At 44.0% G+C, this 15,199-nt stretch overlaps 1 protein-coding gene across 4 annotated transcripts in view; it reads right to left on the bottom strand.

Moving 5' to 3' along the window:
* Nucleotides 1-15,199, bottom strand: part of LOC110500279 (copine-8) — a 116,015-nt gene that overhangs the window by 78,045 nt on the left and 22,771 nt on the right. For all 4 annotated transcript variants that reach the window (XM_036957687.1, XM_036957689.1, XM_036957688.1 and 1 more), the window contains exons 2-3: nucleotides 6,977-7,017; nucleotides 258-304 (exon numbers count right to left, since the gene is read on the bottom strand). In XM_036957687.1, the coding sequence (XP_036813582.1) occupies nucleotides 258-304; nucleotides 6,977-7,017 (88 nt within the window). The remainder of the gene's footprint in view (nucleotides 1-257; nucleotides 305-6,976; nucleotides 7,018-15,199) is intronic.

The following is a 15,199-nucleotide window of genomic DNA, read 5'->3' as shown; positions in this document are numbered from 1 at the left end:
GGCCCATATGTAGGAAATACGGTGCCATTTGGGACAGACAGAGTAATACCTAACACAGCTATCTATAAGTGTTATATGGGTCTGATATTTCAGTAATTATTAATCATAGGGGAAAATATGCAGAGATGGGGTTGAGGATTCATTTCATAATTTACTTGTATAAATATTGAGGTTTGAGTGCCAAAGATCATGTTGAATATCAGGCCTTTTCAATTCAGTATCTGGTGTACTGTGTAGGCTAACTGAAGGGGATTTACCTCTCTCCACTCCTTATTGCCGATGCCTTGTGTGTACAGAACGCATACTAGATGAAGAGGGAGAAACACAGAAGAACAAGGTTAGGGGACCCTGCATGACCTGTTGAGTGTGAGGAAAATGCATTACAGGGTTACAAACATTATAGGAGGAATATTTTAACAACATCATAATGCTCTAGTGGGGAGAAAACTGAGCTCATTCATGGTGCACTTATTTCAGTAGGGCTTTGAGAATGCACAGCATAATAAACTCCTGTTCAGGTAGTGGTGCACGCGCGCGCACACGCACACGCACACACACACCTGCATTATTTAATCACTTACTCGGCAGCCCCGAGGAGAGCAGAAGCCAATTTTCCTCTGCTCATATGCTTGTTACAGAGGGAAGAGAGGAATGTAGCAAACATAAGAGCAGCCGTTGTCCCGCCACCACTGACATCTCTCTCACACTCCCTCTCCCCCCATCTCTCGCTCTCCCCTCTCTCTCTACCTCACTCCCACTATCTCTGGATCTCGCTTTCTCTCCTTCTCCCTTCCTTTTCAAAGGCACGCCCAAAGAGAGATATATGACCCCCAAGTCTCACCTGAGACCTGGGAAGAAAAGGCCAAAGTTGTCCTTCTTGCCCCCCCCTATCCCTCCCCTGGCTCCTCTCGCTGCCCACTGAAGCATCTTAATCCCGGTAGACTTGAGCAGCAGCACTCAGCATGATTAAGACGGCCACTCAGCACAAGTGCCTCCCTACATGAATGTACATGGCCCTGGACCTGGCTCATCATCATAAGCCTATCATCATTAGTCACAAAGCCTCCTTCTCCCTAATCTTTGCCGCAGATCCCATACATGAATATGAATAAATCTGCCTTGAGAATATGACCCGTGACATATGAGCGGAGTCACTTTGATTGACTCACGAGGCGTGAGAAGGAAGGAAGACGCCCTGTTTCTATTTTGGGCTGGAGTTGTGGAGGAGGGGAGAGGAGAGGGGGGCGAGACTCGGGGGCGAGACTCAGAGACAGAATCTCGAGATGCTGAATATTGAGATCAAGAATGTCAAGACAGGCAGAAAAAGGAGACAAGCGGACAAAATGCCTGAAAGAAAAGAAAAACAGAAAGATGAAGAGCACATGTGATGCTTTCTAACCAGAGAGAGAAAGAAAGAGAGAAAGAGAAGAGAGCAAGAGAGCAAACGAGAAAGATGGAGATAGAGAGAGAAGGCAATAGTGCCACAACAATACACACATTACTGATTAACACACAGCCCAGAGTGATTCATCAGTAAAACATAATAACACCTACCTACCTAACAGTGGAGGCTGCTGAGGGGAGGACGGCTCATAATAATGGCTGGAATGGAGTCAACGGAGTGGTATCAACATGGAAACCACATCTTTAATACCATTCCATTGACTCCATTACAGCCTTTATTATGAGCCCTCCTCCCCTCAGCAGCCTCCACTGACACATACATACAACATTTGGCACCAACTCTCTTGCACTGGCTCTATGCACACTCACTTGACTCTCCCCACGCACTCACACATACTACACTGACACTCCAACACACACACACATACTACACTGACACTCCAACACACACACACATACTACACTGACACTCCAACACACACATACATACTACACTGACACTTCAACACACACATACATACTACACTGACACTCCAACACACACATACATGCTACACTGACACTCCAACACACACATACTACACTGACACTCCAACACACACATACTACACTGACACTCCAACACACACATACTACACTGACACTCCAACACACACATACTACACTGACACTCCAACACACACATACTACACTGACACTCCATCACACACAAGCTGCTGCTACTCTGTTTATTAAATATCCTGATTTTACTCCTACCTACATGTACATACTGTATTACCTCAACTACCTGTTACCCATGCACATTGACTTGGTACTGGTACTCCTTGTTATTGTTACTATTGTGTTACCATTTCCTTTTTACAGTATTTAGCAAATATTTTCCTTACTTTTTAACTCTATTGTTGGGAACAGCTCGTAAGTAAGCATTTCACTGTAAAGTCTACACCTGTTGTATTCAACCAATACCATTTGATTTGACATGCATATCATCACACTGATATGAATAACATTCAAGAAGCATGGTTTTCCCAAAGCCTTATTACATTTTCCCGTGTTTCACGTGACCCGCCAGATAAGCATTAAGAAAACACTGGGTTGACCTTTAGCCGAACTGCTGCTTTTATGCATTTTGTTTTGTAGTTTTTTCTGCCATTTCTCTGTCTGCGTGCTCTGTGTTGCTTGTTCTACAGTATGTTTCTGTCTGCGTGCTCTGTGTTGCTTGTTCTACAGTATGTTTCTGTCTGCGCGCTCTGTGTTGCTTGTTATACAGTATGTTTCTCTGTCTGCATCCTACGTGTTGCTTGTTCTACAGTATGTTTCTCTGTCTGCATGCTCCGTGTTGCTTGTTCTACAGTATGTTCCTCTGTCTGCATGCTCCGTGTTGCTTGTTCTACAGTATGTTCCTCTGTCTGCATGCTCTGTGTTGCTTGTTCTACAGTATGTTCCTCTGTCTGCATGCTCTGTGTTGCTTGTTCCACAGTATGTTTCTCTGTCTGCATCCTACGTGTTGCTTGTTCTACAGTATGTTCTCTGTCTGCATGCTACGTGTTGCTTGTTCTACAGTATGTTTCTCTGTCTGTGTGCTCCGTGTTGCTTGTTCCACACTATGTTTCTCTGTCTGCATGCTCCGTGTTGCTTGTTCTACAGTATGTTTCTCTGTCTGCATGCTATGTGTTGCTTGTTATACAGTATGTTTCTCTGTCTGCATGCTATGTGTTGCTTGTTCTACAGTATGTTTCTCTGTCTGCATGCTACATGTTGCTTGTTCTACAGTATGTTTCTCTGTCTGCGTGCTACGTGTTGCTTGTTCTACAGTATGTTTCTCTGTCTGCATGCTACGTGTTGCTTGTTCTACAGTATGTTTCTCTGTCTGCATGCTACATGTTGCTTGTTCTACAGTATGTTTCTGTCTGCGCGCTCCGTGTTGCTTGTTCTACAGTATGTTTCTCTGTCTGCATGCTCCGTGTTGCTTGTTCTACAGTATGTTTCTCTGTCTGCATGCTCCGTGTTGCTTGTTCTACAGTATGTTTCTCTGTCTGCATGCTCCGTGTTGCTTGTTCCACAGTATGTTTCACTGTCTGCATGCTACGTGTTGCTCGCCCTATGTTGCTCCGCATGTGCTCACTGCTCATTGTTTGTCTGTATTGTAATTGTTTTTAATAACCTGCCCAGGGTCTTACGGTTGAAAATGAGCCGACTGGCTAAAACCGGCACTTTTACTGATCGATTAATGTGCACTGTCCCTGTAAAAAAAAATAATAATAATTAACTCAAACGCAAATAAAGGAGAAGCTAAGGCTGGAGGGATGGAAGGTAGGGCCTCGGCATGGTGGAGAATGAGTTGATATATTCCAAAGTTAAACTAATGCAAAATTGTTCCTTGCTCATAAAAGATGAAAGTATCAAGAACAGAAACACTATTGTCTGTATGCTGACCTTCTCAATTAAACAGCAGGGAAAACAAAGCACAACAGACCACACCTACTGGATGGTTCTATATATTCAGATTAGTAATTTGGCTCTCGGGTCCTCTTCACACAATTACCGTAAAAATAAATGAAACATGTAAAAGTAGGGAGTGATTCACACCTTTATGTGTAATACATGTTGTATGGCATGTTAATGTATACGAGTTGTATCTATCATAAGATAGATTGTTTGTGTGTGTTTTTGTAAAATAATCATCCGTTGTCAATGTCATTCATCCAGCAACGGATGACTAACATTGAAAAGGCAATGGCTCCGATTCACTAAGTGGGTCGTTGGAAAGGGAAAGGGGGATACCTAGTCCGCTGTACAACTGAATGCATTCAACTGAAATGTGTCTTCCGCATTTAAACAAACCCCTCTGGGCATGTGTCGATGGTGATAGGGTTCGAAAAGAAAGACAGCGTTGCTCTTGGATCAGCTTTCCCCATTCAAATTTCAGCTTAACTGTTACGCTCGTCATTTGAATGAGGAGACCAAGGTGCAGCGTGGTAGGCGAACATCTTACTTTTATTAAAATGAACACCGAAAAACAACAAAGTATGATCCCCAATCAGAGACAACGATGGACAGCTGCCTCTGATTGGGAACCATACCAGGCCAAACAAAGAAATAGGATAACTAGATTGCCCACCCTAGTCACACCCCGGCCTAACCAAAATAGAGAATTAAAAGGATCTCTAAGGTCAGGGTGTGACATTAACATTATAATTATTTCATAATACTGACGACGTATCAGTTCCAAGAGAGATATTATCACCTACGGTTGCAAATATGGAGATGGCTCATAATGCGCACATTGTTGCACATCATGAAATATAATAAGGCAAGAATTACAGACACTATAGCTGTACAATTAGCAAAATAAAACTACATTGATTGAACATGAAATTGATTTCAATATGATTGAAATACACTTAGTGTGAAAAACATTAGAAACGCTCTTTCCATGACAGACTGACCAGGTGAATCCAGGTGAAAGCTATGATCACTTGTTAAATCCACTTCAAATCAGTGTCGATCAAGGAGAGGAGGCAGGTTAAAGAAGGATTTGAAAGCATTGAAACAATTGAGACATGCATTGTGCATGTGTGCCATTCAGAGAGTGAATGGGCAAGACAAAATATTTAAGTGCCTTTGAATGGGGTATGGTAGTAGGTGCCAGGCGGACCGGTTTGAGTGTGTCAAGAAGTTCAATGCTACTTGATTTTTCACACTCTACAGTTTCCCAGTTTCCCATGTGTATCAAGAATGGTCCACCACCCAAAGGACATTCAACCAACTTGGAGTCAACATGGGCCAGCATTTCTGTGGAAGGCTTGCGACACATTGTAGAGTCCATGCCCCAACAAATTGAGGCGGTGTTGAGGGCAAAGGGGGTGCAACTCAATATTAGCAAGGTGTTTTTAATGTTTTGTGCACTCAGTGTATGTAGGCCTGTTTGTAGCCTATAGGCCTACTGTATTAATTGTTTAATGCAGTCACCCACAGTTTTCATTTGAAGCACCTTTTTATCCTAGGCTTGTGTAACAACTGGAAAGACATTGGCAACTTTGTATTTGATTTTGTTCTGAAGTTATCGAGAGACAGATAAACATCTTGATTCTATGTTTAGCGGAGATCTTCGGCATCCAAAGCATCCAACGGCTCACTTAGCTGTTCTACGAGTGGTCTGAAGCGGTCAGTAAATAACAAGCCTTTTACAGTTTTGGGAAACAGCTTTGCGATTGAACCCTTTACATAAGTGAGAATTGGCCTAAATGGATCGGGCTACATTTAAAGGTTTCTTAAAGAAGAAATATGAAAAGCATATACATAAGCATGGTAGTAATTGAAAAGGAACAGTTTGGAGAACCCAACAGTTCACCTGACACAAGACTGAATCCAAATATTCCACTGTACATTTTATGTGAATTTTACATTTTTTTTAAATGAAAATACTCTGGATACATTCAGTCAGATTACAAGAATATTCCTGAAAAATGTGGGGTAGATGCAACATAAGACAAAGTAATGACAAAGGTTTGAGTGAGAGGGACTAATTGGTGTTTCCAAGAGGCCACACACCTCTCCAAAGATCCTAAGTCATTTCCATGCTCCTTTATGACTCAAACAAGATTCTTCAACTATAAAGAGGCTTTTTACACTTGTAGTTTTTTAGTTTGGAACACAACCCTGCATCGCCGCCATCACACAATTACTGTTGTTGTTGCTCCCAAGTGGCACAGCGGTCCAAGGTACTGCATCTCACTGCAAGAGGAGTCATTGCAGTCCCTGGTTCAAATCCAGGCTGCATCACATCCGGCTGTGATTGGGACTCTGTGATTGGGACTCTGTGATTGGGACTCCCATAGGGTGGCACACAATTGGCCCAGCGTCGTCTGGGGTAGGCCATTATTGTAAATAATAATTTGTTCTTAACTGACTTTTTAAAATAAAAGTTACACAATCCAAAAACTGCCCATTTTAAATCACAATCGGGGTCAGGTGGGCATCATTTGAAAGCTTGTTCATTTTACTGTACAGCCACATCGTTCCAATTTAGGGGCTTATCAGTGCCCAAATCTGCCATTTTCAACCCGTATATGGGTACGAGTGTAATGGGCTTCCAATGCTAATACGAAGGTTCTAATGACGCGTTTGGGAAAATGGGCCCAGACAGAGAGAGGAGGTTGGATACGGAGTGTGAGGATGGGTTAAAACAGGTTAGGTCTTGGATTAGGGCATAGAGAGGGGTTAAATGATTGAACAGCAGGGTTGGGGTCAATTCCGTTTCAATTCCAGTCGATTCAGGAAGTACCCTGAAATTCCAATTTTCTTCATAGCTTTTCAAGGAGGAAGAATTTGAATTGTTATTGGAATTCGGTAAACTTTCTGAATTGACTGGAATTGAAATGGACCCCAATCCTGCTGAAAGGATAGAATGCTTGTTGGAGATGTTTTGGCTCATCAGGAGAGCCGAAGCTTCAGGAAACCCCCAGGCACACTCACACACTTACCATTTATACAGAAACATTGTCATGTTACAGATATTACCGTGTCATTGTGAAACAAACAAATAAACAGAAAACCATAGTGATCTTACTTGGGTCTGATTTGGAGAAGGTGTCCATGTCCAGCAGATTTCTGTGAAGAGGAAACAAACAGGAGGGAGCGAGGTGTGAATAAGTCAAACTGACACCATGTTGCTTCGCTAAGCACAACGAGACGCTGATTGGCTCATTAAGGCTCTCGTTAGTTAAGGCAGGGAACACCGTTGGGGATAGATACAGGATACAAGCGTGACAGACAGGATTGCGTCTCAAATGGCAACCTATTCCCTTAATATTACACTACTTTTCATTGGGCGCTGGTCAATAGGGTGCCATTTGGGGAGAGAGACATGAGCGTCATGCTCTGATTGGCTAGCAGATGAGGCCTGTAAATGAGGGATTGCTGTAGCAGCCGTTACAGAGCGGAACGGGTCTCGTCTTCTCAGGCTAATTACCAGACAGAGAAAGATTAAGGTAAGGGAGAGAGGCGGCCATGAAATGCACACTGACAGTGCTGTTTAAAAGCCCCATCCGTTATGATCAGGAACACCTCCTATATCATGATACTCAGGAGGGGGTTTATAATGAAGGCATCATCAGTGATCAAGAACACCTCCTATATCATGATACTCAGGAGGGGGTTTATAATGAAGGCATCATCAGTGATCAGTAACACCTCCTATATCATGATACTCATGAGGGGGTTTATAATGAAGGCATCATCAGTGATCAAAAGCACCTCCTGTGCACCTTCCTTGGGATGGGGCCGCCTTTCAACCCCCTAGTCCCAACCCCTAGAGATTCAGTCAATTAAACTATTAATTTACAGTAAACAGACGAAATTACCCCTAAGCCCCTACCCATGAACACCTTCAAACCCCACTGGAATCAATGACTCGTTTACAAACAAAATAGCATTTCAAGGCGGGTGGGGGTTAAGGTTAACTCCACAACCAGAGACAGATCTTGCACCAGTCATAAAGCATTTATACTTCACTCTGGGAGTTGGAGAATATTTATCAAATAGGGCTGGGAAGATTGACTAATTTAAAGCAGGGGATTTGGGTAATACAGTTACCTCCAATTTAATTGAGCTGTTCTTCAGTGAATTTGCTGGAGTGATTCCGATACACATTCATTCATCCTATAAGATCAGGATTGGATGAAGGAATGGGGGGGGGTGGATAGAGTGAGGGAACGTGACACGCCCTGACCTTAGAGAGCCTTTCATTCTCTAATTTGGTTAGGTCGGGGTGTGACTAGGGTGGGTACTCTAGTTTTTCTATTTCTATGTTGGCCTGGTATGGTTCCCAATCAGAGGCTTTTCCCACTGGGTTTTTGTGGGATCTTGTTTTTTGTGTTGATGCCTGTGAGCTCTACAGAACGTCACGTATCGTTTATTCTTTATTGTTTTGTTGTTCGGTTCTCTTTAAAATAAAAGATGTCGAACCGATTCCACGGTGCGCTTTGGTCTGAGTATGATTATAACGACGATCGTGACAGAACGTGAGATGAGATACAGTAAGTGACTTCTCTGCCATGGCTTGGAAACGTTAATGGTTCTGCAGGGAGAGATAACTACCCTTCTCTCCTCCTGACCTGCTGGTTCATGTCCCATTGAACTATCCCTGACACTTACTGAGCTGTGTAAAGGTGATGAAATGTCACGAAATTCTGACATGTTCCACTTTATCCCGTTAAAGCCCAGGGTTCAGCAGAGGCTTTGGTCTGCTGTAGGACCGGAGGGCACACTGATTTGTCTGTGTCCATGCCTTCCTGTTTCCTGTTACCCATGTTGCTCACTGACTCACTCACTTTGTCAGTGAGTGTATGTGTGGATGCATGTGTGTGTGTGTGTGTGTGTGTGTGTGTGTGTGTGTGTGTGTGTGTGTGTGTGTGTGTGAGAATGTCTAAAAGCTGCAGAGGCTATAATAGGGTCTGCATGGTCGTGACGGCATTTTAAACCAGGCTTCCTTCATCATAGTAGGAGATAAATATTTTAGCCAGACTGTGTTGGCTGGTTACATCACTGAAACGGTCCCTTTGGTCCTTGCTGTGTGTGTAATGGGCCCCTGGATTCCCCCTGTGTGTGTGTGTCAGCATCAGGGCAGTATCGGTCATTACATTTTGTCAGCCGGTGATTGTCAAGCAAATATGTTCATATTGGGCCTTCCTGTGTAGACCAGCTCAACTAGCCAAACAACTGTGGGCTCCAGCCTCCACCAATCTTAACTCTAAACAAATGGCTCCCAAATCTGACCTAGCAACAAGTGATAACTGACCCAAATCTGCTATGGCACAATTGCATCAACATGGTTTTGACCAGTTTTGTGTATATATACTAATATTTGTGACATGATCACAAAAAGTATGCCATCTTTGTATCCTCATTTCAAAAAGTACTGTGTCCTCATTTATAATATTCACGAGCCAGGGGACAGTGATCCCCTTCAACAACCCCCAAGTGAAGGTCTCCCTGGCAGCCAACACCTTCACCAATCACTGGCCACGCCGAGACCAAGCAGCTGACAGAGATGCTCCCCAGCATCCAGCCTAGCCTCCGGGGACTGGCCGAGGCTCTGCCAAAAAACTGCTGAGAACTGACTCCAGATCTGATCAAATAAGTTTCTTTGCGTCTCTGTCACCTCATCTCCCCAGGAGAGTAAGGAGGACAGAAGGCTGATGCCCCTGAGATTCACCCAGTGTGAGGGCCATCAGTCACAGTGCATAACAAACCTGACATCTGAGAACAAGTGGGGGAGGAGAGAGATCTGACACCAGGCCAGACAAATCTCTCTTTAGAAAAGAAAATGGGAAAAAGACCAAAGCACCAACAGAACCATAAGAGCAGGTGTCTATCTAGCTGGCTGGCTGTCCCCAGTAGGTGAGGAAGAAATAGAGAGGGAAAGAGAGACAGACAGACAGGGATAGATGAGTGTGAGGTGAGAGGTTTAATTATTCTAAAAGCCTTTCAGAGCTCTTTTAAACAGAGAGAGAAGTACTATTTGGCAATAAGTACATTGTTAGGTCATGCCAATAAAGCAAATTGAATTGAACTGTATTGATAGTGAAAGACAGATGGGGAGAGAGAGAGAGAAAGGCACTGTCTGTCACGTGTAAGTCACGCCCCCCTCCCAGTCACCAAGCCCCAGCGAGGCCCGACTCGGTCCTCTGTCCTCTTCACTCGGCCCGAGTGATGGAATGTCTCAGCTACAACGGTAACCATAGCAACTGTCCGACATCTAGTTTGTTGTGGGTAGGAGTATTTATCCCACTCAGACAGCCGCTCCCGATTAGACAATATAAGTAGCCCTTTGCTCCTTAAAAACAGGAGAAGAGACAAGAGCTGTTTCACAGAGTAAATAGCAAGACGGCACTGACAGATATGGCACCTCTTTATTGCAGTATTTTTGATGTTTTTGTGTTACCCCCCAGGGCAATTGAACTGATTCCAAATGCTGATCCGAACACCGCCGGCGGAGAAGAGGTATTCGGAGTGGACGTCTAGTCCGACTCAGGAGGCGCGCACACCATCCACCGCTTCCAAGTATATTACTCGCTAATGTTCAGTCTCTGGATAATAAAGTAGATGAGCTCAGGGCGAGAATCTCCTTCCAGAGAGACATACTCTGTTTCACAGAAACATGGCTCTCTCGAGATATACTGTCTTTGTCCATACAGCCAGCTGGGTTCTCAATATATCGCACAGATAGGAATAAAGAAGTCTCCGGGAAGAAGAAAGGCGGGGGTGTATGTTTCATGTTTAACCACTCATGCTGAGATTGTGATAACATAAAGAAACTCAAGTCATTTTGTTCACCTGACCTAGAATAGCTCACAATCAAAGACCGTATTACCTCCCAAGAGAATTCTCTTCGGTTATAGTCACAGCCGTGTATATTCCCCTTCAAGCCAATACCACGACGGCCCTTAAAGAACTTCCCTGGATTTTAGGCAAACTGGAAACCACATATCCTGAGGCAGTATTTATTGTAGCTGGGGATTTTAACAAAGCAAATTTGAGGAAAACGCTACCGAAGTTTTATCAACACATTGACTGTAGTACTCGTGCTGCTAAAAACATTCGACCACTGCTACTCCAACTTCCGGGATGCCTACATGGCCCTCCCCTGCCCTCCCTTCGGCAAATCTGATCACGACTCCATTTTGCTCATCCCTTCCTATAGGCAGAAACTCAAACAGGAAGTACCCGTGCTAAGGACTATTCAATGCTGGTATGACCAATCGGAACCCACGCTTCAAGATTGTTTTGATCACGTGGACTGGGATATGTTCCAGGTAGCCTCAGAGAATAACATAACATACAAATACCAGGATACGGTGACTGAGTTTATCAGGAAGTGTATAGGGGATGTTGTACCCACTGTGACTAAAACCTATCCTACCAGAAACCGTGGATAGATGGCAGCATTTGCGCAAGACTGAAAGCGTGAAACACCGCATTCAAACATGGCAAGGTGACTGGGAATATGGCCAAATACAAACAGTGTAGTTATTCCCTTCGTAAGGCAACCAAACAGGAAAAACGTCAGTATAGGGTAGGGATGCACGATATATCGGCGAACATATCGGAATGTCTAATTTAACACCGATGTTAAAGCTACGGTGCATACCAATATAACGTAGGTACATGATGTAATGACGCCACGTAAAATGTTGCGCTACACGTGCAACACAGCATTCATAACCTAGCCCACACAATGTCTGCTGTGTGGATTGTGCAGTCAACAAGTCGAGTAGTCATTTGAATGAGTAACAACATTTCAGCGAGACAACTCAAAGGCAAAATCCATTAAAGCCAAGATAATGGAATTCATTGCCCTTGACAATCAACCATTCTCTGTCGTGGGTGATGTTGGCGTTCGCCGACTGGTCGAGCACCGGTCGAGTGTGCTATTTTCTGATGTTGCCTTACCGGAGTTACACAGTAATAGCGTCACTGTTATTAGCCTCGCGTTGGTAATAAAGCATAATTTGTTTGACCGCAACTTCTGCTATAGCTTTAGCATGGTACCTAGCTATCACCAATACAATTGTTCGCCTATTGAAATTGAACTTCAGTTGATGAAAAGAAATAGCTAGCCAGCTACTTAACTAGGGACTGTAGTTACGCCTCCTGCACTGAGATGCAGTGCCATACACACATGGACGCAGCAGTCTGTGTTAACTATTTAACTCTACTAGAATGCTTAAAATGCCACAAAAAATGTCTATATCGGTATCGTGTTTTTAGGCAAGGAAAATAATGGATATCGGTATCGGCCAAAAATGTAATATGGGTACATCGCTACTATAGAGACAAAGTGGAATAGCAATTCAACGGCTCAGACACAAGACATATGTGGCCAGACATTTAAGCGTGTAAACCCTCACAAGGCTACCGGCACTGACAGCATCCCTAGCAGCGTCCTCAGAGCATCCGCAAACCAGCTGGCTGGAGTGCTTACGGACATAGTCAATCTCTCCCTATCTGAGTCTGCTGCCCCCACTTGCTACAAGATGTCCACAATTGCTTCTGTACCCAAGAAAGCAAAGCTAACTGAACTAAATGACTATCGCCCCGTAGCACTCACTTTTGTCATCATGAAGTGCTTTGAGAGGATAGTTAAGGAATATATCTACCGTACCTGACACTACAGGCCCACTACAATTTTCTTACCGCCCCAATAGATCCACAGACGATGCAATCACCATCTCACTGCACACTGCCCAATCCCATCTGGACAAGAGGAATACCTATGTAAGAACACTGTTCATTGACTACAGCTCAGCATTCAACACCATAGTACTCTCCAAGCTCACATTAAGTTTGGGGCCCTGAGACTGAATCCTGGCCTGTGCAACTGGGTCCTGAACGGGCTACCCCCAGATGGTGAAGGTAGGAAACAACATCTCCACTTCACTGATCTTCAACACAGGGGCCCCACAAGGGTGCATGCACAGCCCCCTCCTGTACTCCCTGTTCACCCATGACTGCATGGCCATACACGCCACTCCAACTCAATCATCAAGTATGCAGACAACACAACAGAACTAGGCCTGATTACGAACAATGACGAGACAGCCTACAGAGAGGAGGTTCGGGCCCTGGGACCGTGGTGCACCTGAAACCAACAAACTTTTACAGATGCACAATTGAGAGCATCCTGTCGGGCTGTATCACCACCTGGTACGGCAACTGCACTGCCCGCAACAGCAGGGCTCTCTAGAGGGTGGTGCAGTTTGCCCAACGCATCATCGGGGGCAAACTACCTGCCCTCCAGGACACCTACAACACCCAATGTCACAGGAAGGCCAAAAAGATCATCAAGGACAACAACCACCCAAGCCCCTGCCTGTTCACCCCACTATCATCCAGAAGGCGAGGTCAGTACAGGTGCATCAAAGCTGGGACCGAGAGAAGCTGTTTTTCAGTCTATCTCAAGGTCATCCGATTGTTAAATAGCCATCACTAGGCGGCTTCCACCCGGTTACATAACCCTGCACCTTAGAGACTACTGCCCCATATACATAGACTTGAAATTACTGGCCACTTTAATAATGGAACACTAGTCACTTTAATAATGTTTACATATTTTTGCTTTACTCATCTCATATGTATATACAGTATTCTATTCTAATGTATTTTAGTCTATGCCATTCTGACATTGCTCATCCGTTATTTAACTTTTAGGTTCTGCGTATTGCTGTGAATTGTTAGATATTACTGCACTGTTGGAGCTGGAAACAGGCATTTCGCTACACCCACAATAACATCTGCTAAACAACATGAAAAGTAAAAATTGATTTGATAGTATCCCCCTTCTCTCTTCTCATTGCCTCTCTCCTCTCCCTATCTCTGATGAGATGTGTTCGTACAGACATTTAATTTAATGAACATATCAAGCATGTCTCTATGATCGGCTCACAAATGAGAGATCGCCACTGTTTGGTTATGACAGCATTACCATGACAACCCGCTGAACATGTGGCAGACCCCCAGGACCCTGACCTACATTACCCATCATCCTCTACTGTGCTACCTGAATGGAATGAAGTCACACACACAGTACAGTTACAGCCCCACCCCATGTAGAGGCATGGCACTTCAGGCACTTCAGAATTAGAAGGAAAAAAACTGCAACACCAGGCACTGGTCTGTGAAACTGTGACTTAACCAGGGATATTACTGTCCTGCTGGTCATGGGTAACACTCTCACTGCACGGAGAGAAAACAATAAAAGGAGAGGGGAGAGGAGAGGAAAGGAGGTAAGATTGTAAATGTGAGCAAACACTTTCTCTCCTTTCCTCTCTTCTCACATTCTCTCCTCTCCTGTCTTCTCCTCTTCTGTCCTCTCTCCTTGGTGAGAGAAGGGTTTTTCCCAGAACAAAGTCAGATCTCACAGAGGGCCTTTCCTCCCTCTCTTTCCCTTCCCTCTCACCTCTTGCTCCACTCTCTCTTCGCTTTCTCTTCCCAGTGTGGCCTAGATAATGGATCCACAGAGAATACACCATCACACTGAACTAGATACAGTCACCACCATGGAAGAAAACGGCTCTGCCAAACACACACAGTGTGCCGATTCTAACTCAAAGTGTGGTGTAGAATATTACATCTGCGCTTCCATACAGCCACAGCACCAAAGAACAAAAAACACTCAAGCTGTGAGATTCCTTCTGCCTGTTGTAGTAGTGAACATAGTGCTAGGATTCTAATCTTAGCCTACCTACCTCCACATTGAAGGAGATCCTGATACAGAAACAAATTAGGGGAATACAGTGCCTTGCGAAAGTATTCGGCCCCCTTGAACTTTGCGACCTTTTGCCACATTTCAGTCTTCAAACATAAAGATATAAAACTGTATTTTTTTGTGAAGAATCAACAACAAGTGGGACACAATCATGAAGTGGAACGACATTTATTGGATATTTCAAACCTTTTTAACAAATCAAAAACTGAAAAATTGGGCGTGCAAAATTATTCAGCCCCCTTAAGTTAATACTTTGTAGCGCCACCTTTTGCTGCGATTACAGCTGTAAGTCGCTTGGGGTATGTCTCTATCAGTTTTGCACATCGAGAGACTGAAATTTTTTCCCATTCCTCCTTGCAAAACAGCTCGAGCTCAGTGAGGTTGGATAGAGAGCATTTGTGAACAGCAGTTTTCAGTTCTTTCCACAGATTCTCGATTGGATTCAGGTCTGGACTTTGACTTGGCCATTCTAACACCTGGATATGTTTATTTTTGAACCATTCCATTGTAGATTTTGCTTTATGT

The sequence above is a fragment of the Oncorhynchus mykiss genome, chromosome 21 (assembly GCF_013265735.2).
Source record: "Oncorhynchus mykiss isolate Arlee chromosome 21, USDA_OmykA_1.1, whole genome shotgun sequence".
In the NCBI taxonomy this organism is placed as follows: Eukaryota; Metazoa; Chordata; class Actinopteri; order Salmoniformes; family Salmonidae; genus Oncorhynchus; species Oncorhynchus mykiss.
This window is presented reverse-complemented; position numbering and strand designations above follow the sequence as displayed.